Genomic DNA, 27922 nt, shown 5'->3' with positions numbered 1-27922 from the left:
GGCCCCGACCTTCCGCGTCCCCGGGCGGCGGCGGCGGCGGCGGCGGCGGCGCCGCGGCGGTGAGTGTGCGCGGTCGGGGCGCGCGCCCGGGTGCCTGCGCGGGCGCGGGCGGCTGCGAGCCCAGATTGGAGCGACGCGGCCGCCTGGGCGTCCTCTCCCGGCCTGGGGTCGGCGGCGCGGGCGAGGCCGGGCTCTCCGGGCGCCTGGGGCTGCGTTCCCGCGCGTGTCGGGCGTGGGAGCGGCTCTGCGGCGGCTCCTGGCGGCCCGGAGCCCGGGCCGGGGGCGGGGATTTCCGGGGAGAAGGAGAGACCCGGGCAGCCGACCCCGGAGAGGACTTGAAGGCAGAGATCCGGGTGAGACAGCTGCCCAAGGCCAAGGCCAGGGCCAGGTGTGGTAGCACATCCCGGCCCCAGTGAACCCTGTACCGCTCAGACTCCATCCTGGGCTGGCTCTTTGACCTTGGATAGTTCACTTTCATTTCTGGGTCTTACTTTCCTCATCTGCAAAATGGAGAGCTAGGACCTATTGTCTTTCAAGGCTTTTCCACCCCAAAACTTCTGTGACAGGCTCTCTTACGGCCTTTTGTTGGGGCTTTCCAATTTAACAAGAACAAAACCTGATTTGTGAAAACTGTAAATTATTTCTCGCCCCCTTTCGCACGTCCATCCCAGGGAGGCACACGGTTCCTGGGGAGACCGGGCATTCTGTCTTCAAAAATGGAGACCTTTGTTCAGTGACTTAAGGATATCTTCCTTTGCAGGGGCTCACCAGCTAATTAAAAAAGAAGCATGACTGGAAGGTCTGGTTAAAATGCAGAATCAGCAAAGGAAACTAAGGAAACCAGGGAGTGGATGACCAGTTAGTTGCAGGAGCCTCGAGGCTGTGTTCACTTGCTGGCTCTGCCTCCGCCCTGGTATCTGGCTCCGTCTCCCCAGTCCGCCTAGGGCTGGTGCAAGGCTGAGCAGAATGGCAGGCCCAGGACACACGGAAAGGTGATGGGGTCCACTAGTGCCCAAGGCTGGTGTTTGCCAGCCCCCTTAACCCCCTCTACAGCTTCCAGGCTGGACCAAAGGCTGCAGGGTGAGTGCAGAGGGCCCTCACTGGGCCCATCCTGGCCTCTAGTCTGTACCTGTCTCTGCTTGGCAGTCCCTTCTCTCACCTCCACCTTTGCAAAACCTTTCTCCCACCCCAAGCTACTGCCCGCTTTCTCTGACTGCCTTGTTTGGTCATTGTCTCTTTTTTCTCTTTCTCTGAGTTCATCTTTATTTATTTATTTATTTGACAGAGAGAGAGAGATCACAAGTAGGCAGAGAGGCAGGCAGAGAGAGAGGAGGAAGCAGGCTCCCTGCTGAGCAGAGAGCCCGATTTCGAGGGCTTCATCCCAGGACCCTGAGATCATGACCTGAGTCAAAGGCAGAGGCTTTAACCCACTGAGCCACCCAGGTGCCCCTCTCTGAGTTCATCTTTCCCACCAGTTGGGATTCTCGGCAAGGGAAAGCTAACCGAGAACTTTAGCTTTTATTTTTGGTGTTTGAGTTGAGATAGCACAGGGCCTGACACCTCAAGGTTCTTAGGGAATGTTTGTGGAGTAAAAATAGAGACAGCTGTATTCCTTGGGTGATTCCTATTTGCCCCTGCTCTGATTTCCTATCAAATCAGATTCGAATTCCTATCTGTATTGCTCTGAGTGACATACGTGCCTGAACTCCTTTAGCCTCAGTTACCATATTATCTCCTTTCACATGTAATGAAACTGAGGCAGAGAGAGTTAAGTGACAGGCTCCAGGTGACATAGGTGGGAAATGGCAGGACCCTAGGGGTACTTTTTAACTATTATTTAACTATTACTCGTTATTTCAGATGAATGAATGAATTCTGATTGAGACTTTGCAGGAGGCTAATTGGGCCAGCTGGGGTGCTGGGATTTCTCCTCAAAGGCAATGCCTCCTTGTGGGATTTTGCAACTATGGGAAACTTTCCGGGGGTGGGGGTGGGGGGGCTCTCTGGACAGCTCCAGCCTGTGGGTGGTTCGTCCTGCCTGGAGGAGGGAGTGTGGGCTGCTGGGTCCCACAGGCCTCTCTCAGACTCTAGCGCAGCTTCTCTGGGCTGGCTGCAGGCTGTTAGCTCTGACATCCCTGAGATGTCTGGGAAAAGTGAGTTTTCTTGTCTGGGAAATGGGCCCAAGGATTCTTGTTTGATGGTGGGCCCAGGAGGTGACCAGAGGAGGCAGAGAAGAGCTTCAGAGATTGTTGAGATTGTCAGTGCTGGGCTCACTTCCTTGGGCTGTTGTTGTTGCTTTTAGGCTTCCTGGGGGAGGGGTGGGGGGTTTGCAAACTAAGAGGAAGGAAGTGAGGGGTGGTGTAATTGACCGGTTAATGCTCTGTAGTGTTTGGGAATCCCTGCTGTGGGCAGGCTGGGCTAGGGGAGGGGGAAGATGCAATCTCAGAAGCCAGTAGAAGTTTGCCCCAATCACCACCTTTTTTCTTTTTCTTTTCTTTTCCTTTTTTTTTTTTAAGATTTTATTTATTTATTTGAGAGAGAGACAGTGAGAGAGAACATGAGTGAGGAGAAGGTCAGAGGGAGAAGCAGACTCCCCATGGAGCGGGGAGCCCGATGTGGGACTCGATCTCGGGACTCCAGGATCATGACCTGAGCCGAAGGCAGTCGTCCAACCAACTGAGCCACCCAGGCGCCCCTCTTTTCTTTTTTTTAAAGGTGAATTAAAGAACAGACTCAGAGACAGCCAGGCCTGGGTCCTAAGGCTCAGAGCCTAGGAATTATGGGCTTGGACTCTGGAGTCAGATGGTTCCCGTCTGGGCCCTATAGCTTCCAGCCACCCCACCGTGGGCAGGTTTTTTTTACGTCTTTGCCTCTCAGTTTTCTCTCCTTCTTAGGCAAGAGGCCTGTTGAGTGAGCAGAATCCTGGATGTCATTCCTGGGCAGCTGGGCTGGGTGGGATTCCCTGAAGCCTGGTTACAGGGGAGGACAGCAAGTCTCAGGGCGTGTGGCTGAGCCGGGCTTCAGACCTAGCCTTTGTGGTGTTCAAGTCCTTGTTTTTTCATAACATTTTGTTGCTTTTTGGCCTCAGCCCGGTACAGGGCAAGTGTGTAGATACTTGTTAGTCGGTGTGTGATACTTGTTAGTCAGTGGTTCATACTTGGTTGGTGGAGAGGGTTCCCAAGTGATCTTCTGAGAGCTTAAAGTCACAGCTGGCTCGAGGTGCCTGCAGCCTGGTGGGTCACACAGGTCCCTGCGTAGGAAGCTGCCCCCTTATCTGGTGGATTGTTCTGCTGTCGCCATCTTGAACTTGTCATTTTTGAACCAGGGACCTCACATTTTCATTATGCACTGGACCCCACAAATTATGTAGCTGGTCCTTTTTAAAAGACAGAGAAATGTAGGGCGGTTGGGGGTATGGGAGTTAGGCTTCCCTTTTTAGGGGACCTGTGCCGTGGCGGTCAGCCCTTCGGCTAGCTTGGAACCAAGCAGACGTGGGTTGACTGGATGCTTATTTTCACCAGCATCAGGAACCATGGCAGGAAAACCCAATTCTGCTGGACTTTTCACCAAGACGGTTAGCCAGGCCGGAGTGTCAACCCAGGGACTCAGGCCTGGTTTTCCTTGGTGATGGGTAATTCTCAGGGTCCCAAGTGGACACGTAGCTGAAAGAATGAGAGGGCAGGCTCCAGCCAGAGTGTGTGGCACTGGAAACTCTGCTTTGGTGTCAAGAAAATCCCCATGAAGGACATTTCTGCTTTACTGATAAAAGTGCCTTAGGCTCATGATCACGCTGCTGTGCTGTCCCTGACCCAGCTCCCAGGGCTTTGGAAGAAGCATTTCCCAGATCTCTCGGAGCTAGATGCCAGGAAGATGCATTGCTTTCCTCACCGTCCTGTTTCTTGTCTCCTTATAGAGAATGGGAACTGCTACTGCTCGACTGACAGTATTTCTCTTTTAGCTTTGGCCACCTGGAAGCTCAAACCCAAGTTCTTGGCTCAGGCATGGCAACTGCACCAAACCTCTAAACACCACCAATGAGAACTAGTAGTTGTGGGATGGCTCCTTTGTTCCAGATGCCCTTGTCTATTCCCACTGATTCTTCAGAGCAGCCTTGTGGGGAAGATACCAGTGTTTAAGGATAGGGAGCTAAATCTCCTGGAGGCTACACCACTTGCCCAAGTTTAGGAAACTAGTAGATGGTGTAAGTGTTGTTTACATCGATTAGTCCGAACCTGGAGCCCATGCTCTTCAGCATAGACTTCTGTTGCCTCTGCTAGGGACCCTGATCCCCTGATTATGTGGGTATTTTTTGTTCTTCATGGTTGTTATTACTATTATTTTTTTGTAAACTATATTTCCCGCCATCCTGATTTTTTTTTTTTTTTTTCATTTGTATTTTGTGATGACTTCTGGGAAGCTATTTGAGATCCTTTGAATAAACAAGGCTTTCCATGATGGATATACTGGTCCTGTGCCTGGCTGCCTGGGGTGCCTGGGTGCTGTCAGTAAGGGAACAGAAATCCCAGATGCCTGGGAGTAGGGCATGCTCAGGTCATAAGCTCCTGGTAAGTGCCTGGTTGTGTCTGAGCTGGAGAAGACCCAAGACCAGAGGGAAGTTTTCAGTTCTCCCTTGGAGGAGGGTTTTATTTCTTTCTCTTCACTCCTGAGAATGCCCCTCAGCATTATTGGAAAGAGCAAAGTCAGGGGAATGACTCCTGGTGGCTCTCTCTGGCCTTGGGATGACTTTGGCCTTGGAGAGGCCATGGAGCCCAGCCTGCCCAGCCCTGAAGTTCTTTCTTGTGCTGTTTTCTGAAGGCAAGTGAAGCTGCGTTGGCTGTTCCAGAATGAACCACAACTCCAAGAAGGGGAAGTAGAGCCCAGCTGGCTCTCTGCTATGGCCTGTGAACCACAGATGGGCCCCAGCGGGGCAGCCAGCCCATTGCCCACCTCCTCCCCTGGCTGGAGTGCCTTGCCTGGAGGGAGTCCTCCAGGCTGGGGCCAAGGTAAGGTCATGACCCTTTTTCCCCTCCCCCTCTCCCAGGATGCCAGAGATGGACTCACATATCATGATGGAAGGGAGGGGAGTAGAGAGCAGTAGAGAGTAGACAAGGACCTTTAGCTAGGGGTGGACATTTACAGGCCAGTCTGTCATTTCTACCCATTCTGTCTATCCTCATCTTGGAGACCAAGTCTCCATCACCTTCTGCTTGGACCTCTGCCACCGTATCTTCCTAGCTGATCTCTCCTCCTTGCCTCTTTCATTTATGTGGCTATTAGAGAGCCCTTTTAAAAATGCAGAACAGACCCTGTCACTTTCTGCTTCAGTGTTTCCCACGGGACTTAGTGTGAAGATCTGTTTATAACCAGCTTGCAAGTCCTGTGTTATTGGTTCTTGCTGCCCCTATTCTCCGTTCTTGGCATGCAGTCCTGCCTCAGGGCCTTTGCATCTGCTCTTTCTTCTGGTTGTTATGCTCTTTTCTTGCCTCCTTTCCTCTGATTAATTTCTAGTCCTGCTTCAGAGCTCAGTTCAGATATCCCTTCCATGGGGAATCCTAAGTCAGGACTCCCTGATATATTCCTGTTGCTCCCCATAGTGCTTATCCTAGTCTGTAATTAAGTAATGACCTGTGTCATAAAGTGTTGAATGTCCAGCTTCCCACTAGAATGTCAACTCCATGAGGGCAGGGGCTCTGAGTTGCCTTGCCCATCCCTGCGTCTATAGTACCTAGCACAGGCTCGGCTCATTGTAGGTGCTCAGTAAGTATTTTGTTGAGTGAGCAGAATGAATGGGCAGCTAGGTGTAGGCATTTAAAATTGTGACTGGTAGGTTACTCAGACGATTTAAAACTTCTTAAAAACAAGGGTTTCTTTCTTTCTTTTTTTCTTTTTTTTAAAAATATTTTATTTATTTATTTGACAGAGAGAGAGTGAGAGACAAGTGTGAGAGGGAACACAAGCAGGGACAGTGGCAGAGGGAGAAGCAGGCTCCCCACTGAGCAGGGAGCCAGATGTGGGGCTTGATCCCAGGACCCTGGGATCATGACCTGAGCCAAAGATAGATGCTTAATGACTGAGACACCCAGGGTTTCTTTTACTACTACTGGTATTGGGAAAGCAGTTTACACACCCACATGCACACATACACACATGCACACACACCAGTAGAATGAAATGGGGTGAAATAATATTCCTTTAGAACTTGGAAGACATTGCTCCACTGGTTTTTGGCAAAGGAGCTCCTTTGGAGGAAATTGCTCCCTGCCCCGACCCCCTGCCCCCCCGCCCCACGTGTGTGCACACTTGTGCAAGTGCCTACTTCTTTGGTAGCTTTTCAAGTTCTTGTTCTTATCTAGGTGTAAGAAAAAAAGTATCTCTAAGTGGAGACTTGCTGTTCCCACTCCAAGGAACAGATGAGAGAGATTATTGCTACGAATCCAGGAACTTGGTTCGAAAGACAAACAAAGACACTGCAAGAAGTCTTGGCCTTGCTGGGCCGGGCGCTGTCCTCAGGGTGCACAGAGCTAGGCTGGGGGAGCCGCTGATGTTCCGTAGGCCTGCTGCCCTGGTCCTTGTGGGTTTTCTCTTCTGTGCTGTGAGATGCAGAGCTAGTCTGTGGTCCTGCCTCGCCTGCCTGCCTGTCTTTTGGGCACTGCCTTGGATCTAGCTGCTTCCCTTTCTCACTTTCATTTCCCTGGTAACTTTGGGCAGGTCTGTTCGTCAGAGGCTCTGTTCCCTTTTCCGTGGTAATGGTTTCCATCCTTGAGGGCTCTCAGAGGATGGGATGAGATTGGGACCCTGAAACCCAAGCCCAGTGCCCTGTGTGGGCTCGACATCTGGAAGCTGGTCTTACTTCATCTGATTCTGTCTTCTTACAGCATTTATTTCCTTTTCATCCAGTTTCTCTCATTTGCTTCTTTTTAAATTTAATTTTATTTTATCTCGTCCCATTTTACCTCTATGAAGTCACCTTAAATCCTTCCTGGAGCAGGTGTAGGAGGGTCAGGAGAAATACAACTAAATCCATTTGGGGGTGGTGGGGAGGTGTGTGTGTGTGTTTGCTTTATGGCAACTTTTGAGTCCTGACAAGCTTGCTTTTGAATGGGCAACAATAGTGGCCAGTTATGTTGTGCCAGGCCTTTATTTTCATCCTCTTACTTCTCTGTAAAGCCCTCTGAGGTGGATATGACCCCCCTCCAAGTGAGGAAGCCAGCCAGGGATTTAGGTCACTTCTTCAAGGCTCCTCTATAAGCAAGAGGCTGGGCCACACTTTGAATCCTAAAGCTCTCTAGCTTTTGCTTCCTCCACCTTGCCACCTTGCCTCCACACCCCTCACCTCTTGCAAAGACCTTGGGAAAAAAAAAGAAGAGGAAAGCAATTAAGGTTCTTTTTGGCCGGGGGTCGAATATCCTGTCACCCTTGAGCTCATAGGCAATACCCAGAACATAAAAAAAAGAACCCTGTTAGAGTTGGGGACCAGAGTTCTGTCCTGTCAATTCATTTATACATCAAACATTTATTTATTGCCTACTGTATGTAAGTACCGAACCCAGCTCAGGGGATTCAGTGATGAGCAGAACCAGTGTGGGAGCACATAGTCTGGTGGGGAAGATAGACATTACTCAACTAATTAAATAAATATGTAAGCAAATAATTGCAAATATATGTACTTATCCTTGATGAGAAGAGCCGTTCTGAGTAGGTTTAGCAGGACTTGATCTGTTAAGGATAGTGTTGGGGTAGACTCCCTGAGGAAGTAGCTAAGGAGTTGGGATGCCCATGATGAGTAGGATTTAACTGTGTGAAGTCCAATGGAAGTGTTCTGGGGGGGGGGGGGAAGGAACAGCATATGCAAAGGCCCTGGGGCGGGAGAGAACACTCTGTGTTCTAAGAACAAAGGAGGCTGGTGTGGTGTGACAGAACTGACTGGCCTGGGGTGAGTTTAGCAGGAGGTTGTTTCCCTTAAGTGTTGGGAGAGTGTATCGAGGAGGTTGGTTTTTGTCTGTAGAGCACCAAAAAGCTACTGAAAGTTTTCCTTAGAGGACTGATGTCTTCCAGTTCGCAGGGTGGCCATTGTGTGGAGAGTAGGAGGAGTGTAGGCCGGAGGAGTGGCCGGAGGAGTGGGTGTAGAGACACCAACGAGGAGGCCGCCACAGGGCACAACAGAGAGTGAAGGTAGCCTGGCCCAGGCTTGTGTTGGACATGCCAAGAGGTGTTCTGTTGGCCCAGCTGGGAAGGCCCAGAGAGGGGCCGCGTGAAGGAGTAGAGAGTAGGAGTGCGTGGGCCAGGAATTCCCAGGTGGGTAGGACTAGTCATTTGGCTTTGAAGACTCAGGGATTGCCCAGAGCTAGCCTCTGAGGTGACAGATTTGGGCCAGCACCTAAAATACTTCTGGTTTGATCTCTTCTGTGCTGCTTTATCTTCCGACCCGTGCCCACAGAAAACGTGCCAGCAGACCCAGTCCCCAGCCTTGCAAGGCCGAACACTGGCATCCCCCGGCCCCATGGCTGCTGACCAGAAGGGCGGCTCTCGGGGCCTCATGCTGGGGCAGAAGGAGATCTCGATCCTCCCGTCCAGAGTCTCTGCACTCAGAATGGAAGGTAGATGTGGCTTCATTCCATGGCCAGCCCTCCGTGGGCCTGAGGGGGTTTCAGTCCAGAGCTTTCGCCCCAGCTGGCCTCGTTGGTCTGGCCTCCTTGCATCCTCGCCGACCTGCGGGAGCGTTTAGGTAGCTGTTGTGACTAGGCTGGGCTAATGTGTGGTGTGTTCCTTGAGGTCAGACTTAATTCAGTCGGTGCTTTTGAAATGTTGAGTGCGTTGCAGACACCCTGGGGACAGGTTACCAGTAAATTAGTTCTGTGGTGTTGGATCCCCAGCGTGGGTTTTTGCCGCCACAGAGTGGCTCGCAAAACACAGATCCATCTTCTTATGGTTCTGGAGGTCGGAAGCGCGACTGGCATTGCCGAGCCACAGGCCTGGGGTCAGCGTGTCGGCAAGGCTGCTCTCCTTCAGGAGCCCCGGGGATAGCCCGTTTCCTGTTCTGGCTTCTCGAATCCACACAGCTCCTCAGCCCGTGAACCCTCCTCCACCTCCAGACCAGTGGTGTTCCATCTCCATGCTTTTCTTCTCCCCATCACACCCCTCCCGACCTTTCCGCCACGGCCTTCCTCTTCCATTTGTAAAGAGCCTTGTGATGACATCAGGCTCACCCAGACAGTCCAGGAGGGTCTCCCTATTCCAGGCCAGCTGGTGAGCAACCGTAACTCCACCTGTAACCTTCATTCTCCTTTGCCGTGTGAGGGAGCGTATTTCATAAGCTCTGGGGAGTCCAGTGGGGACATCTTTGTGGGCTCCTTGTTCTGCCGGTCTCAGTCAGACGGAGCCCACTGGGCGTGTCATATTGGGGTGAGCTTCCTTTGCGGTGATCATATAATGTCTGATACGCCACCTTCTCCAGTAGTTAGTTGTTCAGTCTCTGTTGAAGTCTCTTTCATGATGGGGAGCTCACTACCTCCAGTTCTTTGTGTGGACAGCTCCCATTCTCGGCAAGTTCTTCCTTCTGTGGTCTTGCCTTGTGTCTGGATTGCCTCCACGCTCTGGTCCTAGTTCTGCCTTCGCAGGGGTCTCCTCTCAAGTTCAGTGCTTCCCACAGAGGGACTCGGGGACCGCCATGATGTCCCTCCTTGCCATGAGAAGGCCCTCACGGCCAGAGGAGGTGATGCCATCAGGCTCTGGGCTCGTGCATAGTAGTTCTCACCCAGCCAGGTGAAGCTTCTGGTCTGCTTTCAGAGCTCTACAATGGCCAGGTCCTCACGGTTCTCCGGATCGACAACACCTGTGCACCCATCTCCTTCGATCTGGGCGCCGCCGAGGAGCAGCTGCAGACGTGGGGCATTCAGGTGAGTGCTGCTTTTCTTTTCTTTTTTTTTTTTTTTAAGATTTTATTTTTATTTATTTGACAGAGAGAGATCACAAGTAGGCAGAGAGGCAGGCAGAGAGAGAGGAAGGGAAGCAGGCTCCCTGCTGAGCAGAGAGCCCCATGCGGGACTCGATCCCAGGACCCTGAGATCATGACCTGAGCCAAAGGCAGCGGCTTAACCCACTGAGCCACCCAGGCGCCCCGAGTGCTGCTTTTCTTGAGAGCCTCTGCCATTTTCCCTTCCTTTTCTCTTCCCGCCTGTCTGTCCGTCCATCTGTCCTTTCAGTCAGTTGTTCACAAAATATTCGCTCAACACTGACTCTGTGCTCCGTAGGATGGGGCAGCTAAGGAATATGTATGAGAAGGGTCTCCTCCTCCCCGATACCTCACTTAAGGGATACGTGTTTTGGGGCACTCATCCTTTGCACAGGCACTGAGCTGGGCGCTGGGTACCATGGGGGTGACCAGGACCCCGCGCCTGTGCTCGCACTGCTCATGGAGCCCAGCGCAGGAGATGGCCTCGCGCTGGGTAAATCAGGACAGCGGGATCTGTCCCGTGCCAGGCAGAGGACCATCCAAGGTGCTGAAGCCATTCACAGGAGAAAAACGATGAACTCATCTGGGGGAGCCCTGGTTTGGAAAGCGTCACGGAGGAACAGATACTTGATCTGGGGTCTTGAAGGAAAAATAGAGGAGTTTGCTGGGTAGACAGGAGGAAGGGCATTTCTGGAGAGGGAGCTGTCTATTGCATTGTCTTTTGGGAGTGTGTCTATTCAAAGGAAAGTTGCCTGAACTCATTAGATGGTAATGCCGTGCTTTCAAGCATAGTGATTTGAGACATAGGCTTCTCAGACCTGTGGATGCAGATCCAGCTCTTCTGCTTCCTGCCTGTGTTACTTTCAGCAGGTGACTTAACCTTTCTGAGTGGCTGTTCCATCCTTTATAAAACGAGGGCCATATTCATCCCTATTACATAGGGTTTTAGTGAAGAGGAAGGAAAATACTGCTTGAGGGATAGTTGCACTGTCTCTGGAATGTAGTACATGTTCTGTACATTGTAGGTGTCGCTGTTGTTAAAAGGAGCCCGAGGTGTGGTGTCTGTCTTCCTGGTCACTAGGCCCTCCCCTGCACCACCTAGGGAGGACTGGTTGTGGAGGGGAAAGATACACTGTTAATTTGACCCTGAAGATTTTAAAGTTTACTTCTTTCAAACTGAATTGCATTTGTGTTTCAATAACATCTTATCACTTAAAGGGAAACTTTCCAATTGATGGTACTAACGGCAGATCAGCAATAGTGGCTGGTTCATCACCCCCTAGTCCCTTCCAGCCTTTGTCCAAAAGAACATTTTTCTTAAACCGTTGTCTGTAGATGGGGTTTTCTTTTCGTTTCTTTTTTCTTTTCTTTTCTTTCTTTCTTTCTTTTTTTTTTTTTTAAGATTTTATTCATTTATTTGACAGAGAGAGATGTGAGAGGGAGCAAAAAGCAGGGGGAACGGGAGAGGGGGCAGCAGGTCCCCCACTGAGCCGGGAGCCTGATGCAGGGCTGGATTCCAGGACGCTGGGACCATGACCCGAGCCGAAGGCAGACACCCAATGACTGAGCCACATGGCTGCCCCCCAGATGGGGTTTTCTTAACTGGGGAACAGTTTATGTATTATTCTACCATGTTTCTAAATATCATATTTAATGGTTAAGTTCTGTTTTCTTAAGCAGTCCACTTTTTTTTAATAAAGATTTTATTTATTTATTTTACAGGCAGAGATCACAAGTTGGCAAAGAGGCAGGTAGAGAGAGGAGGAAGCAGGCTCCCTGCCAAGCAGAGAGCCCAATGCGGGGCTCGATCCCAGGACCCTGGGATCATGACATGAGCCGAAGGCAGAGGCTTTAACCCACTGAGCCACCCAGGTGGCCTGAAGTAGTCCACTCTTGTAGGGCCTTTGTGTGCTATGCCATCTTTTCAGGGGCTGGGAGGCAGGAAGATGGTAGTTTTCAGTGCCATGGGCTGTATACACACACCTGTTGAAGTAGCACATAACCGCTGGAGTAGGCAGAACAAAGGTCCCCCCCCGCCCAGGTCCTATGTATACGCACATTTATAACATATATGTTAGCATTGTAAATGTGGTATGTTATTTAATATGCAAGCCCCTCCCCCACAAGGTAGATATTCTTATTGTCCTCATTTTGCAGAAGAGGAGCCTGAAGCTCAGAGAAGTGGGGTTCCTTGCTCCAGGTCACGTGGCCCATGAATAGAAGGGCCAAGTTTCGGACCCAGGCTCCTGACTCCAGGGTCTGTGCCTTAACCTAAGCTATCATGGGTCTGCCGCGAGGTCCTGAGCCTTGGGCTGCAGGATCCACCCCCCAGGCTGTCCTCTTGGATCTCGAGTTGCCCCACCTCCCCAGTGGTGCCCAGCCTTCCCTGAGCTGAAGACAGCATCCTGTGATTGCCACTCTGAGTGCTCCGAGCTCCTCGTTCTGCCTTCCGGGCTAGCCTGGCCTGTGCCTGATCCCCCTTCCACCTGACAGTCACATGAACTGGAAATGACTTGCTTGCATGCAGGAAGGGGTGGGAGTGGTTCTCCGTGGCTGATTGGTCTCTCTCCGTCATATGGACAAGCAGGTCCCTGCCGACCAGTATAGGAGCTTGGCCGAAAGCGCCCTCTTGGAGCCCCAAGTGAGAAGATACATCATCTACAACTCCAGGCCCATGCGGCTGGCCTTTGCTGTGGTAAGGGGGGAGGGGGGCAGCATGCCGACCCTGCTGCAGTACTCTGTGGCATGTTCCAGGGCCCGCTGGTGTGGGCAAGGGGCTTGGGGCTGGTGGTCCAGCTGCCTGAGTTATGGCAGGACACACGGACCTGGATGTGGTGTAAGGAAATCGGTGGGAGAGAGTCCTAACCAGATCCTCGTGTAAAGGACGGGAGGCTGAGCTTACTGAGGCCAGAGTTTGGGACTGACAATCGGAGGACCTGCCAGTGAGACTTTGGGCTCAGAGTCTAGCTTTGGTTAAGACTTGTCTTCTCCCTGGGACTTGGTTCCCCCATCTGTTCAGCTGATAGGTCCATTTCAGCTCTGATCGTACATACAGGGGTGTGTTGAAGTCTCTATATATATGTGTGCATGTATGTCTGCACATGAAGACACATGCATAGAAACCTCCTGTCTGCCTATAGTTCTGCAGACACACATACATACACACACACAGAGGTACAAAGAGCAGAGCCAGTATTTGAACCCAGGCAGTCTGATTTCAGCATCTGTGCTCTTAACCACTCCGATCTGCCACTACTCTGTGCTCTTGACTCCCATGTCTGCTGCTAGGGAAGGGAAAGGGATGGCCCCTGGCATGTGATCATTTTCTAACAAGGGCTAGGCTGTTCCACACATTGTCTGATGAACCCTTACAACAACCTGTGAAGGAGGTATTATCCCCATTTTACGGATGAGGAGATTGAGGCTCAGAGCATTGTTCTTTGTGGGTTTTTTTTTTTTTTTTTTAAGATTTTATTTATTTGACAGAGAGAGACAGTGAGAGAGGGAACACAAGCAGTGGGAGAAGGAGAGGGAGAAACAGGCTTCCCGCTGAGCAGGGACCCCGATGGGGCTCGATCCCCGGACCCTGAGATCATGACCTGAGCTGAAGGCAGATACTTAACACACTGAGCCATCCAAGCGCCTCCAGAGCATTGTTAATAACTTGTCCGAGGCCACACGTAGTGGTTGAAGGATCAGTGTGGGTTTCCGACTCAAATTCTCTCACTCCCAAGACCCCGTCCTGCTTCTACTTTATTTCAAGGTAGGCAAGGATTCAGAGGGGCTTTCCTGACCCCTTGCCTCTACTGTTGCTATGGACCAGGAACAAGGGCTCCACCTCACAGACCCCGATTTGTCCCTTCCTGGCCCTGTAAGCTCTTAGTCTCTGAGGAGGGCGTCGGATGTGTCCCAAAGGTGTCTCCCTTTGAACGGAGTGGCTTCGTTCGATCACCGGATTCCTGATCGTGCTCTTTCTCCGGTTTCTCGCAGGTTTTCTATGTGGTGGTGTGGGCCAACATCTACTCCACTAGCCAGATGTTTGCCCTGGGGAACCACTGGGTGGGTGTGCTCCTCGTGACCCTGGTCGCCATGAGCCTGACCCTGACTCTCGTACTCATCTTCGAGAGACACCAGAAGAAGGTGAGCTGTCGGGAGAGCACAGCCATGCGCCCTCCAGAAAGGGCTTGCCGGCAGGAGAATCCCAATTCCCACCTTTCTCTTCTCCTTGCCTCGGAGAATTTCTCCAACCATGACAATTCATGCGGGCCCTTGTGCCCAGTGAGTGAAAGAAATGACATCACATGTATGACTAATTCCTCTCTGTTTTTCCTTGTCTAATCCCTGGAGGCTGTTTTTCTGGAAGCAGGCTGTGGTTTGAGAGCATCTGGGGTGGGGGCGGAGGGCACTTTGGGTTCACCGAGCCCTTTGATGCTAAGAATGGCCAAGCTGGCATTCAAGGCCAGGGCACTTAGATCCCAGGCCATGTTCTCGGTCAGTATCCTACGGCATTGGCGGTCTGCAGATGGCTGCCATCTCCAATGACCAGAAACACAGTGGCTTAAAACAACACAATGTGTTATCTTAGACTTCTGTACTTCAGGGATTTGTCCTTTCTGGAACCTCTAGGGGAGAATGTACTTCCTGCCTCTTCCAGCTGCTGGAGTTCCCTCTCCATTCTCTGGCTTAGCACTCCTTTGTCCATCTTCAAAACCCAAAATGGTGGGTCTAGCTCTCCCCACATCTTTGACTCTGAGTCCTTGGGCTCCTTCTTCCACTTTTAAGGCCTCTTGTGATTACACTGAGCTGCCAGGATTATCTGGGACAATCTCCCTTTTTTAAGGTCAGCGAGTTAGCGATGTTATTTCTACCTATGACCTCAATTTCCCTTTTGCCGTGTTAACGTGATTTGGTCACATGTTCTGGAGAGTAGGACTCAGGCACCTCTGGGGGCCATCACTCTGCCTGCCACACCGCCACTGCCTTTCCAGCTGCTTAAGAAGCTCCCCCGGCTCCTGGCACGGAGTTGGACTCGGAGATCCGTGCCTGTCTGACTCGGGAGGAGAGGGACACTGGGGAGTGTGGTCAGAGTTCGGGGTATGAATTACATTTAGTTCCTGTGCTCACAGGGACAGCTAGGAACTTTATGGCTTAATCATCCTGAAAAGATCTTTGTTGGGCTTTGCAACAAGGCTGACGAAATGATGCTGCCCTTGGGCTCTCTTGCAATTTTCATGGCTCTTGTGCTGGGCATATAAAAAATAAATTAAACTGGCCGTGCCTGCAGCGAGAAACTTCTCTTGGCGAGGGGAAGAAGTAAAGCATCCTGCCTTAGCCAGAGCAAAGGAGCTATGTGGCACCTGTCAGGGGCTTCATGGAGGCAGTTCAGAGAATGCCTGCAGTGGCCGTTTTGTGGCCTGTTCTGTGCCTGCCTTGTTCACTGGTACTCACCGCACCGAGATGAAGAGGACCCCATGTCTTTACTCAGAGGGGCAGCATGGAGGTCCTGGGAATGCGGTGGACCTCCTCTCATTCGTGTTTGCTCGTTCAGGGAACCCAAGGAGGTTCTTTCACTCCCAATAATGACCACCATTTAATGAGCACCTACTATGTGCTCTGTGCTTGGCACTCGCTACCTATGGCTGCCAGCAGATTTGCCTCTGCCGTTGGCTACCTCTGCAAGCTGGGATAAATTACTGACCCTTTGGGGCCTTACTTTCTTTGTCTGTGTAATGGGATAGTAATCATAGCTCCCACAAGGCGCCCATGTAGTGCATGTGACTCTTGATCTCATGGTTGTGAGTTCAAACCCCACTTTGGCCGTAGAACTTATATTTTAAAAAAAGTGGCTCCCCATCAGGTTTTTGGGAAAATTAAGTGACTTAATATGTGCCAAGTACTTACAATCATGCCTGGTATAATGGAAATACTCAGTAAGTACTAACTGTTAGGATTATTGACTCTGTTTGCCAGTGGGGAAGCCACTGCGTGGAGAGGCTTGGTACCCAGTCTATGGTCACACGGGCTTCTGGCTCTTGCCTCAGCTTGAGGATTTCTTCCTCCTCGATCCCTCATCACTTGGACCTTTCAGCGCCCGCCTCCTGACCACCACTGTCCCGCTTCCTGTCCTGCTTGTACCGTAGCATCCTTGAGAGCCCAAACATTTTGCATACACTGCCTTGTTTTCCCTTGTTGGGGGGCCATGAGCCCTTCTCAGGGTTGGAAGGTCCGTGAAGGCCCACAAGGCCCTGCCTTGAATCATGGACAGAGTAAAAGCACGTTGCTAAAGCATGTGGGAAGTTGTGGCCAACAAGGGACCAGAAAAAATGATATCTTCGACTCAGTGTCAGCATCAAACTGATGTCAGGAGCTGACGGGCATTGGGCGTTCGTTCTTCCAGGCGTTCTGCGTGGGTTGGCTCGTTTCATCCTTATCGTGAGGGTGTTTTTCTCCCCTTTTGGAGATGAGGAGATGGAGGCAGAGAAGTGGGGGGTAATTCAGCCAAGGTTATCAGGCGGCGAGAGGCAGAGCCAGGGTCAGGGTCTGAACTCCCACAGGCGCAGGTTTCAGAAAGGGTGCGTAGCCCTTGCTAAGTCTCCAGGCGAAACAGAATGTATTAACCCCTTGTTTTCATAGTCATGGCATCCCTGGAAAATTCACTGTGTTTTAGATCCATTTAAAAGATAAAAAACACTCTAGGTTTCCAGTCAAATGGAGCTGGGTTGGCCGCTCAGAATTGTTAAGTAGATTTACCTGTGTTTACACGTGGTGGGGAGCGTGGAGTCTGGGTCAGTTGGGAGGCTGTTCTTCTGAGTGCAGGATTGTCTCTCATGGGCCATGGTCTTCAGTGGAAGGCAGCCCTGTTCCCTGTGCCTAAGTGCCAGCCTTGCCCTTCCCATCCCTGTGACAACCACAGGGCCTTCCTGCATTCTCAAAAGCTCCCTACCAGGGGTCCTGCCCTCCTAGGGACCTGGCTTGTCCATGATGGGGTCATCATCTGGTTGCGTCTTTAAATCCTTATGGGGTCTCTACTTCAAACCATTCGGGTCCTGACACCGTTCCTCCTCTCCCTCCTCCCTCCTCCCCACCTTGGCCTGTTTAGTGAACATCTACTTAGTCTACTAGATCTATGGTGTCTGGTTGGTTTGGGTAGGAAAGAAGGGGATGGATTCCCGGAGTCTCCTTCTGAGGGCCAGGCACTGTGCTCAGTGCTTTGGAAAGTGGGTGCTTTATTTACATTAAATAAGCAAACCCACCCACACCCTCCCCCTACAGAGATCTCTGTCAGCGTACTGGACTGTGTCCTGGGCACTGGGTTAAGTGCTTCACACACAGTCAAGTTCAAGCTCACCACGTTCCCAGGAGTCAGGGACACTCTTTCTCCTTATTCTGCAACTGAGGAAAGCAAGACTTGGGGAAGGAGCATAACTTGTCCAGGGCCACACAGCTGGGAATTAACAGGGCTGGGCTTCAACCCAGGGCTGTCTGACACTATGGAATTTATTATCCCCCAAACCCTGCGATCCCATTTTATAGGGATATGATGCATAGATCTCAAAGGTCAGGACTGCCCCATGGTGTCTAGAGGCAGTACAGTGTGAGTATTGCTCTGGACCCTAGAGCTCCCTGGCAGTGTGGAGATCCGGCCACGAGACCCGTGTTTGTCTTACAGGCCAACAACAACACGGACCTTAGGCTGGCGGCTGCCAACGGAGCCCTCCTGCGACACCGGGTGCTGCTGGGGGTGACGGACACAGTGGAAGGCTGCCAGAGCGTGATTCAGGTACTGTGTCTAAGAGTGACCTCGGCTTGGAGACCTGCGTTAGGGCTGGCTTGATGGGGAGAGGGGGCCTCCGGATTCCCCCGTCTGCATGGTATCTTGGAGTCTGCTAATGAGACATGTGTGGGAAGTCCTTCCCTTCCGCCCTGCTCCAGCGTTTCTTCCCAGAGACCCATCTCTGGGTGGTGACCCGCAGCCTAGAAGCTGCACAGAGCAGGGCTGGAAGGAGGCTTGGAGACCGTCTAAGCCACGCTCCTCATTCAGCATTTATTCAGGTGACAGAGGGGACCTCCTCTGGGCCAGACCTTTCAGCGAGCCCTCAGCGGCCAACGCAAGTTTCCTGGAGAGGCAGGTCAGACCCTGAGGCTTTGTCCACCTGGCTTGGTCATTTTTTTGGTTTAAGTGCCCTGGGAATATCTTAAGTGATAAGTATGAGGTCACACAGGGGGTCTGGCACATAGCTGGGGTCCAGGTCTCCTGACCCTGGCTGGCCTCTACCCAGTAGGATTGCTGGATCTCAGTGCCACATCCATGTTCTCACTGGCCCCCCTCTTCTGCTCGGAGCCCAGGGGTGGGCGTGTGGGCGGGACCTGGGAACAAGCTCCTTGTGCATATGACCTGCTCATCCTACAAATAGTTATCGACATGCCAGGCCCTATTCTAGGTCTTGAGGCTGCAACAGAGCACAGACAGGTGCAGTTCCCTGTGTTATGGGGTCTTACACACCTGAGATGGTGTAGGGCAGAAGGGGATCTTGCCTGACCCCGTGTGTGTGTGTGTGTGTGTGTGCGTGTGCGTGCGTGTGTTGAGCTCAATGATGTCACAAGATTTCTGGTAATTCAAGTGTGACATCATAGACTGGGAGCTCCTGGAATCTGGGGGTCCTTTGAGTCTCATTTGTTCCCGAATCCCTTTTATGGATTGTCACACCGAAGTGCCTTGGCATGTGTTAGCTGAACACACGGATGGATGGATGACTAATGTACAGGCACATCCTTGAAAATAATTGGGGCTATCTGTCAAAATAAATAACTGAAGAAATAACTTCAGTTTCAAAGTAGTGTCTTAGGATGAGCTAATAGGGTATCTTGGATTTTCGTTCACTGGGATGGGGAGGGGTGTGGATGGTCTGAGGGGTGAGTCATGAAGAAACGAGAGTAGCCACGAACTGAGAGCCCCTGACCCAAGCTCATGGGCAGTTGGAAGTCAATGACGTCATCTGCCCCACTTTATATGTGTTTGGAAGATTTCATAATAAAAAGCCAAAAAGAAATCTGTTTTACAAAGCTTCCCTTGGGGCCAAGACAATGAGAGAGACTAGTCAGCAAGAGGGGTGAGACCCTGGGTCCCATGGGTCTGTCACTGGGAGGAGGGAGGTCGGGGATCCAGAGGAAGTGGTGGGTGGCCGGAGGCGGGAGGCGTGGGCCACCAGTGTCTCACAGAACTTCCGTGGTGACGTGATGTGGTGTGGAGGGTTTGGGCCTGGGTGCGTTTCTCCTGACCTTCTGGGGACTGTTGAGGTTGAGGGGGAAGGAGAGGTAATGGTAGGTAAAAATTTACCCCACTCCCCTCCTCCCAGAGCACCCAGGTTGGATCTCCTTCCTTGAGCCTTGAGCCGTGGGGGTGGGTGACTGGAGGGTTTCACTCATCTGCTTGTGGGGCTCCAGACAGCAGGGCACCCCGGCCCCTAAGGATGAAGGTCGTAGCCCCAGATGAATGCACGGTGTCCAGGATGAGCTGGCATCTCTTGGGGTGCTCAGAGACTTGGAGCAAATGGCGTGGCGGCCATCTTGAACAGGGTTTGACATCTTCCAAATGCCCATGCGAGGCCTTTTTCTCCCAGCCATACAAAGGAGTCCCTGCTATGAGACTCTGGGAGACAGCAGAGAGGCACGGTCCCACCAGAGACTGGCATAGATTTGCTCATCCACAGAGGGGTGGACCTCGGGTGAGGAGGCAGGAGGAGGGGGAGGATAGTGTCAGGGATGGAGAGTTCAAGGTCGGGCAGTTCAAGGTCGGGCTGGCTCTGAGCCTCCGCCGTTGTGGCTTCTCTCCCCAGCTCTGGTTTGTCTACTTCGACCTGGAGGACTGTGTGCAGTTTTTGTGTGACCACATTCAAGAGATGAAGATGAGCCAGGAGGTAAGATACCATAAGTTAAAAACAAAAATAATCCTGGAGGCCAAATTGTGCAGATTATATTTCCCTAAGGTTAGACGAATGTCTAAGGAATTGTTACTTGGAAGGAAGAATGCCTACATGGAATCAGTGGTCGTTTCTGCCTCGGGAATTGTTACTTCTTAACTGGATATTAGTTAGCCTCCTTTTCAACTAATTGCATTTTCCACATTTCCTAGCGTGTGCATATATTTATTGACAACATAATAATTACATTAATAACTAAAATAAAGATAACAAATAACAAAGATTCTGGCAGAGGGAAATACCAGGTATTTAGATGACTTTCCTGTGTTTGAAATGCCTTCTACCATTTATGATCATGGTGCTCTTGCTCTGATCCCACACACAAGGACACTGAAGCTCTGACAAGTCCTGCAGCCCCCACCGAAGGCAGCCACAGGGCCGGTTGGTGACTTCAGGATTGGAGCACAGACCTCCTGTCTCCGAGTCCCGGGCTCCTTCCCTGGGATCAGCCTTTCCCTGGGCCCTGCAAGGGCTGTCCTGAGTCTTGAGGTCAGGATTGTGGTTTAGCCTGATCCCAGCCCGTTTGTCCCTGTATGGTTTTGGGCAAGGCCTTTGAGCTGTGCTTTGCTCATTGGCAGGGACCCATGACCCAGGCTGCTTTGAAGAGCAAATGAGAGCATGGAAGGGAGAGTGTTTTGGAAGCTTGTAGAGACTGTAGAGAATCTTGTGGGCGGTTATCTGATTTCTTGAATGTGGCTCCAGATTGCCCTGAGGTCAGCACCTGAGTCTGTACATGGCTCCATCCGTCCTCTGTGGGTCTGCAGCGCAGGGAGTGACTCAGCCTCCGACACACCACCCGTTGGGACACCATCCACATCCCCTCTCTCTTTCTTTTGCAGTCCTTGCTGAGAAGCAGATTGAGCCAGCTGTGTGTTGTCATGGAAACTGGGGTGAGCCCCGAGACAGGGGAGGGGCCTAAGAACCTGCTGGAGGAAGCACCTCTCCTGCCCAGTGGCTCTCATCCCCAGGAGCCACCCCTCATGCAGACTGAGCTCCGCCAGCTTGTTCCTGAGGCGGAGCCGGAGGTAGGGGCCGCCTGGGATGCTCGGGGCCACCTTCCCTCCCTGGGTATCTGTGTGGAGTCCGTGTGGGACCTCAAATTATAAATCTCAGGGAACATGACTTTGCTGAGTTGGTAGGGGCCATACAAATCTTCTAGCCTACGAGTTATCAGTATTTTTTTTTTTCCCTTACTCTAGCACTTTAAAAATAGTTTATAGGAATCCCTTTCTACTTCTTGGTCTTTTCCCCACATTTCTAAATACCTTGGATATTCTTTTTGGTAGCTCCATGGGATGTCTAGTTGCATGTTGATAGGTTGTAACCTACCGAGCCATAAACGTGCTCATGAATATTTGGGTCATTTTTAAAATCTGTCTTTCAATCAATCTGTCATCTATCCATCCACCTACTTAAATTGCAGTTGGGTATATAAATCTTATATGCATTTCTGTTGAATTCCAGTGCCCCCAGCCCCAGAGTTCTGTCGGGTCCCACCACCCAACTCTGTTGGGTATGACCAAGTGCTGGTAGACCAGATATCTGTTTTTTTTTTTTTTTTTTTTTTTTTTTTTAGCTCATGTCCTCCATGAGGACAGAGACACTATCTGGGAAACATACACCAAGGGGTACCCTCAGGCATTCTGTGATGGAGGGATGCACTTGAATTTCCTTTTCAGGCAACAGATTTGGACTAAAGGCCCAAACCAGCCCAGACTTTCCCTTTTGCCTTGGTGGGCCCCTAGGGCATCCAGCAAATGGGACTCCTCAAAAGAGAAAGTGATAAATATATTAATCTCTTCACTTGAATCCCATTGACTTTATTTTAACTTTCATTTTATTGACTTAAATTATTATTATTATTATTATTATTTTTTTTAAAGATTTTACTTATTTATTTGACAGAGAATAATCACAAGTAGATGGAGAGGCAGGCAGAGAGAGAGAGAGGGAAGCAGGCTCCCTGCTGAGCAGAGAGCCCAATGCGGGACTCGATCCCAGGACCCTGAGATCATGACCTGAGCCGAAGGCAGTGGCTTAACCCACTGAGCCACCCAGGCGCCCCTTAAATTATTTTTTAAAAGATTTTATTTATTTACTTGGGAGAGAGAGATCGAGCACACGAGCGGTGGGGAGGGGCCGTGGGAAAGCAACACACAGACTCCTTGCAGAGCAGGAATGTGGGACTTGATCCCAGGACCCTGAGATCGGGACCTGAGCCAAAGCCAGGCACCACCCAGGTGCACCCCACCCCCCTGACTTTTTTTTAAAGAGCAGAAAAGATTGATAAGCTCATATACTTTGCTGTGGCATGCCTGGGTTTATAGGACATAGCCTGTTAAATCTGATGGGTTTTTTAAATTATTTTTTCCAAATTTATTCAAAGCAATGATAATACGATATCCTGCCATGAATATTGAGTGTGTGTGCACATGTTTTTAAAGGAGCTTCCCCTTGTAACTTAGGTAAGGAAAATATAATCAGTGCCCAAGTCTCAGCATGGGCCAGACAGACCGTCATATTTCAAAAGGAAACCAAGAGGTCGGCTGACCTGCCCAAGGTCAGAGAGCAAGGGAGAAGGTAGCCAAGCCCCAAACAGAAGCCAGCCCTGCGAATTCTAAGTACAATTTTCTTGCCGCAGTTCTTTGCTTCTGATGCTCTTGATTTTAGACAAGATTGGCCAGGAGACCAGTCTGAGTTAGGGAGTGGTAGACTCCTTGGGGTTTTCAGTATTTTTCTAGCACCAAGGATGACTTAAAGGAACCAGCAACCCTACAGAGGGAGGTGGAGTTTCTGCTTTCTAGAGTAGTGATGACGATGGCGATATTGGCGACAATGAGCACGAGGCTGGAGGCGGGAGGCTTTTTATCGATTAGTTCCTTTTATCCTTCCTCCAGCTAGACCAGCTGGATGCTGTGATTTTCTCTCTTCGACTGTTGAAGAAAAGGACTCAGCAAGGGGAGGTGACTTGTCAGGGTCTGTTAGAAGGTACCAGGCAGAAATGGCCGCTTTGATTCGGAAATCCTGACTCCCTTGACATGAACAGCCTGATGTGACCCACACCTTACTTATTACTTTCACACTGGACTCAGGGATTGTGAAACACGCTCAGTGCCCAGCCGACGGGACCGGAGCATTTCCTGTGGGGTCCCAGGTGCCAGTCCAACAAATAGAACTTTTGAGATCAAATGTGTTAATAAGAGCATGTATTAAATCCAATTAAAAAACTTTTTTCTTTTTACTTTTTTTTTTTTCAATCACAGTAAAATATACATAATAGAAAATTTGCCACCGTAATGGTTCCTAAATGTACAATTCAGGGTACATTTGCATACATTTGCATACATTTGCCTTGTTTTGTGAGCATCTGCATCAAACATCTCTGGAATCTTTTCATCTCCCCAGACTGAAACTGCGTGCCCAGGAAACACCGACTCCCCCATTTCCTCTTCCCCAGCCCCTGGAAAGCACATTCTACCTTCTGTCTCTCTGAATGGATGACTACCTGTTTCATATAAGTAGACTCATAGATACAATATTTGTCTTTCTTGTGATAAATCTCTGCTTTTTAAAAGCAAACTCTAAGTACAGTGGGAGTGCTTGTCCCAAGAAACCCAGCAGGTGCCTGGGATGAATTGAAGGACCTGCCATCCTGGGGATGATTCCCTCACCCCACCCCCGTTTGCTAAGGATTTTCTTCAAATGCATCACTTTGACCTCGTGCACTTTGTAGTCCCGTGGTCATCTGAAGCTGGGAACAGTGCACGCGTGCGTGTGATTGGTTGGTATAAATCAGCGGTCACTTCTTTTTTTTTTTTTTTTTTATTTTAACGATTTTATTTATTTGACAGATCACAAGTAGGCAGAGGCAGGCAGAGAGGGAGAGAGAGGAAGAGGAGCAGGTTCCCTGCTGAGCAGAGAGTCCGATGCGGGGCTCGATCCCAGGACCCTGGGATCATGACCTGAGCCTAAGGCAGAGGCTTTAACCCACTGAGCCACCCAGGCACCCCCAGAGGTCACTTCTTTAGTACTTTGAGGCTCCATAGCTTTTTTGTGGTGGTTATTATTGCCTCTGAGCAGTGAGGTCACCCTTTCGGAGGTGAGGAAGCTGAGGCTCCAGGCACCCCACAGGGTGAGTAGCAGAGCTGGGGTCCAGACCATTTCAGGGGTCTCCTAAGAGCTGCAGATGAGGACCTAACAGGGTTCTTCCCAATGAGCATCACTGCTGCTCCAGGGCGGTGAGGACCACTTGGCTTTCTCCTTGTGCATTAGATGCTTCTCGGCGGCCCTCACTCTGTTCCTCTGCCTCTTCCAGGAGATGGCCCAACAGCTGCTGGCAGTTTTTGGTGGCTACTACATCCGGCTCCTGGTGACCTCGCAACTCCCCCAGGCCGTGGGGACACGACACACAGACTCTGCGAGGATTCCCTGCCCCTGTCAGCTCATAGAAGCCCATATCCTGGGCCCTGGGTGCTGCCCCTTCCTGGCCAGGTGACCTAAGGAGGAAGGCACCCAGCTTCCTGTGAGACTGAAGGTGAGATGTCCAGAAGGCTTGGAGCCCCAGCTGGCTGATGGCGAGCCCCAGGTGAGGAGAGAAGCATCTAGAAGCACTCTGAAGAGTGTTGCTCATGTCAGCAGCAGGGGTGTCATGCTCTCTTCAGGACTCTGCACAGAAGGGCCTGTTGACGTCCCAGGCTGACCCATGGCCTTTCCAGAAGCTGCTGGTTGCCAAGCTGGTACTCTTAGTGCTGTAGATGGAAGGCCACTCTCCCAGGCCTTTCATTTCTTGGAGAGCCCAGGAAATGTGAAGAGGGTCCCCACTGGGCCCACCATGCGCCTAAGGCTCAGTCTCCGATGATGCTCTTCCATCCTCAGCTACTTCATGTCAGATGGGGAAACAGCCTTGGAGAGGACTCTGCTCTCGGTAGCATTGCCTTGGCCCCCTACGATGCCTAATCTGAAGGAAAGTAGAATGTTCTCCACTTTCAAGTTTCTCCTGCCCTGTATTTTATGAAAAACAATGGTCCTGTGTTGTTTGCTACAGATGTCCAGGGGACAGCAAAGAAGCCAGCAGCACGTGACTGATGACGGAACTCTTTGGAAAAGATCAATTCTCTCTGATTTGAGGGTGTGTTTTGTTTAAAGGCATGCATGCTTGTGGTTGTGGGTTTGTCCTTCAGGCCTAGAGCCACAGTCCTCTGTTTTCTGACACTAACACAGTCCTGGAATGAAGCACAAATCTGTCATTCTTGGTGTTCCATGAAGAGCTTGGGGGCTTCCAGGTTCTCTGCTCCTAAGTAAGTTTGAAGACCAACTAGTCCATAGGCCCAAATCCAAAGACCTGCCCTGGCATGGAAAGGCTCCCCAGCATCCAGGACCCAGCCCTCATCCTTAGCTTTGGCTTCATCTCCCACAAAACTTCTTGCTAAGCTGAAACTCTTTCTTGGACTAACATACCTGTATTCTGTTGTGTCTTTTGAACTCCTATGCATGCTTCAAAGCCTAGCGTTACTTACCCCTCCTTCAGGAATCGTCTCAACATAGAGCATGCCCTGCTTCTCCTTTAAATTCTTAATGTAGCTGCTGCCTTTGTTGAGATTTTAGGTTATTCTGTTTTCCTATGCGCATGTGTATTTTTCGAGCTAGAGTAAGCTCCTGAAGGACAAAGATCTCACCTTAGAGCTTTTTTGCATGGCCCAGACCTGCTAAAGAAAAAAAAGATCCCATGGATCGAGTGCTTTGTCATCTCCATAGTAACATTTGCAGATTGTGCTCTCTACGCAATTGAATGATGAGGTTGGCACTGACTTAGGTTCTGGTTCCGGCTGACATTTCTAGCTGTCCTCAATTTACCTATCTCCATAAAAATGGGTAGATGGTGGACAGGTTGATGATCCTTAATTACCCTTCCAAAGCCAAAGTTCTGACTTCTTCTGTTGCAATCTAGCCCTTGGCCTGTTATGTTTTAATCTACATGTAGAAGGTCCTCTAGCTTTGCATGACTGAGGTGGCCCAGACCTGATGGGCCTTTGGGCAGAACACGGGCTTAGCGAGCAGGAGACCTGGGTTATCATCCCGGATTGGCTGCTTCCTAGAAGCATGACCATTGGCATTGGCTACATCACTGACCAAGGGCCCGTTTACTCCTTTACAAGTGGATCTGGTGAACATGCAGCATGTGGGTGACTTGCTGTGTAAGAGACCAGTCTGACCGTTTGCTTTTTTTGAGCCAGAGAAGAGAAATCATGGACGTAGACCCACCCTGGGAAGGTGGCTATTGTAGACATTTCCCTTTAGAGATTTCTCTGAGGGCAGCTATGCTCAGGCAATCGCGGTCCTTCTCACCTGTCGCAGAGGAGATGCGGGCTGGGAATGGGATCTGTTGAAGCCCGTCTTTATTGTTCTCCCATAAAACCCTGGTAAATCTCCTAAGAGAGTAAAAATGTGTAAGAAAGAAGTAAGAACAGTAAGAAGTAAGAAGAAAGAAGTAAGGAAGAAGTAAGAACAGAACAGCTGTTCTTCCAGTTCAAGGCTGACTTACAGACCCACCTGGAGGGGTTCTTTCCTGCCTGTTCCTCTGCAGAGTGTCTTGTGGTCTCACCTGGTGGGCGGAGAATTCAGGTGTGTCCCCAAGTACTTCCTTTGCATCTGCCCGCATCTGCCCCTTGGTTTCCTCGTTCAGAAAATCCTGTGATCTCTGGCTTGCCTCCTTCCCAGGGTTGTGTGAGCATCAGAATCCATAAACGGACGTGAGCTCCGTTTTAAGGCTGTGTGCCGAGGACAGGCACGGAGGGAGTGTGGGCGGTGCGGCGTCTCACCGGGGGAGCAGAGGGTGTGGCTCGGAGCCTAGATTCTAGACAGACTCAGATCCAGGTTCTGCCTCTTGGAGCAGTGTCCTTCCAGCCTTGGGTGTCACTCCTCGTGCGTGGAATGAGAATGAGTGTACCTCCGAGGCAGGTCTTGTGAAGATTAAATGTAAAGTACTTGCAACTTTGAGTTGCAAGCCTGAGTAAGAGCACAATAAATTGTTGCCATCTGTATACATATGTATATATTTTTAATCTCTCACTGTGTCTTGTATACCACGGTGCCCCGGCTGTATATTTATTGATGTAGTAGGTCATTAACAGTTAATGTTTATTCGGTCTGCATCAGACCTCAATTACTCCAGCACCGTGGGGCGTGTTCACGTGAATAAAGCTTCTAGTCCAGTTTCTCTGAAATTCAGTTGCGGGAGACAGTGTAGCAGCAAGCTGATGACTTCGGGCCACCTGCCCACCGTCTCGAATCCTCCCGTTCCTCCATCTCCTCATCGGTAAGGGAGGGTGTGAGAACAGAGGGATTAACCCAGATGTTGCTTGGGAAGTACAAGGTCTGATCCGTAGTGTGGTTGCAAGTCAGGGCTCCGTCAGCGATCATGTTTCCCTGCCGCTGCTTCATGCTCTTGGCTCCCTGTGTCTGCCAGAGCAGGCTCAGACCTGCGTTGTTCAGCTCTGTGTCCTTTCCCATTACGGTGTGCTTGTTCTATCCATGACTGGGGGAGGGAAATCTCCAAGTATAATGGTACATTGTTTGCCTTTTACTTCTGACACATTGTTTTTATTACATTGTTTAAAAAAAAATGGAGATATAATTCCCATAGCATAAAAATCGCTTAAAAAAAAAGATTTTGGGGCACCTGGGTGGCTCAGTGGGTTAAAGCCTCTGCCTTCGGCTCAGGTCATGATCCCGGGGTCCTGGGATCGAGCCCCACATCGGGCTCTCTGCTCAGCAGGGAGCCTGCCTCCTCTCTCTGCCTGCCCCTCTGCCTACTTGTGTCCTCTCTGTGTCAAATAAATAAAAAATATCTTTAGAAAAAAGATTTTATTTATTTATTTGACACAGATCGCGAGCCGGCAGAGAGAGAGGAGGAAGCAGGCTCCCTGCTGAGCAGAGAGCCCGATGTGGGGCTTGATCCCAGGACCCTGAGATCATGACCTGAGCTGAAGGC

General features: G+C 50.7%; 1 protein-coding gene across 5 annotated transcripts; it reads left to right on the top strand.

Moving 5' to 3' along the window:
* Positions 1-13: 13 nt before the first annotated feature.
* Positions 14-26974, top strand: TMEM268 (transmembrane protein 268). Of its 5 annotated transcripts, none has more exons than XM_059141448.1 (9): positions 14-59; positions 4816-5003; positions 9787-9896; positions 12540-12647; positions 13943-14092; positions 17622-17732; positions 19789-19869; positions 20772-20957; positions 24248-26974. In XM_059141448.1, the coding sequence occupies exons 2-9, from the start codon at positions 4895-4897 to the stop codon at positions 24425-24427; spliced, it is 1035 nt and encodes a 344-aa protein (XP_058997431.1). In that variant the 5' UTR covers positions 14-59; positions 4816-4894; the 3' UTR covers positions 24428-26974. The 5 variants fall into 5 exon arrangements, with proteins under 5 accessions (XP_058997431.1, XP_058997433.1, XP_058997435.1 ...); XM_059141450.1 differs by lacking the exon at positions 14-59 and adding an exon at positions 116-353; XM_059141452.1 differs by lacking the exon at positions 14-59 and adding an exon at positions 116-388.
* Positions 26975-27922: the final 948 nt, after the last annotated feature.

The sequence above is a fragment of the Mustela lutreola genome, chromosome 12 (genome assembly GCF_030435805.1).
Source record: "Mustela lutreola isolate mMusLut2 chromosome 12, mMusLut2.pri, whole genome shotgun sequence".
NCBI classification, from domain to species: Eukaryota; Metazoa; Chordata; class Mammalia; order Carnivora; family Mustelidae; genus Mustela; species Mustela lutreola.
The sequence above is the reverse complement of the archived record's forward strand: the minus strand, read 5'-3'. Positions and strand labels throughout refer to the sequence as shown.

Coding starts and splice junctions, on each gene's coding strand:
- TMEM268 (XM_059141448.1), top strand. CDS start 4,895: ATGGCCTGTGAACCACAGATGGGCCCCAGCGGGGCAGCCAGCCCATTG. Junction 5,004..9,786: donor TCCTCCAGGCTGGGGCCAAG/GTAAGGTCATGA, acceptor GTCTGCTTTCAG/AGCTCTACAATGGCCAGGTC. Junction 19,870..20,771: donor AGATGAAGATGAGCCAGGAG/GTAAGATACCAT, acceptor TTTCTTTTGCAG/TCCTTGCTGAGAAGCAGATT.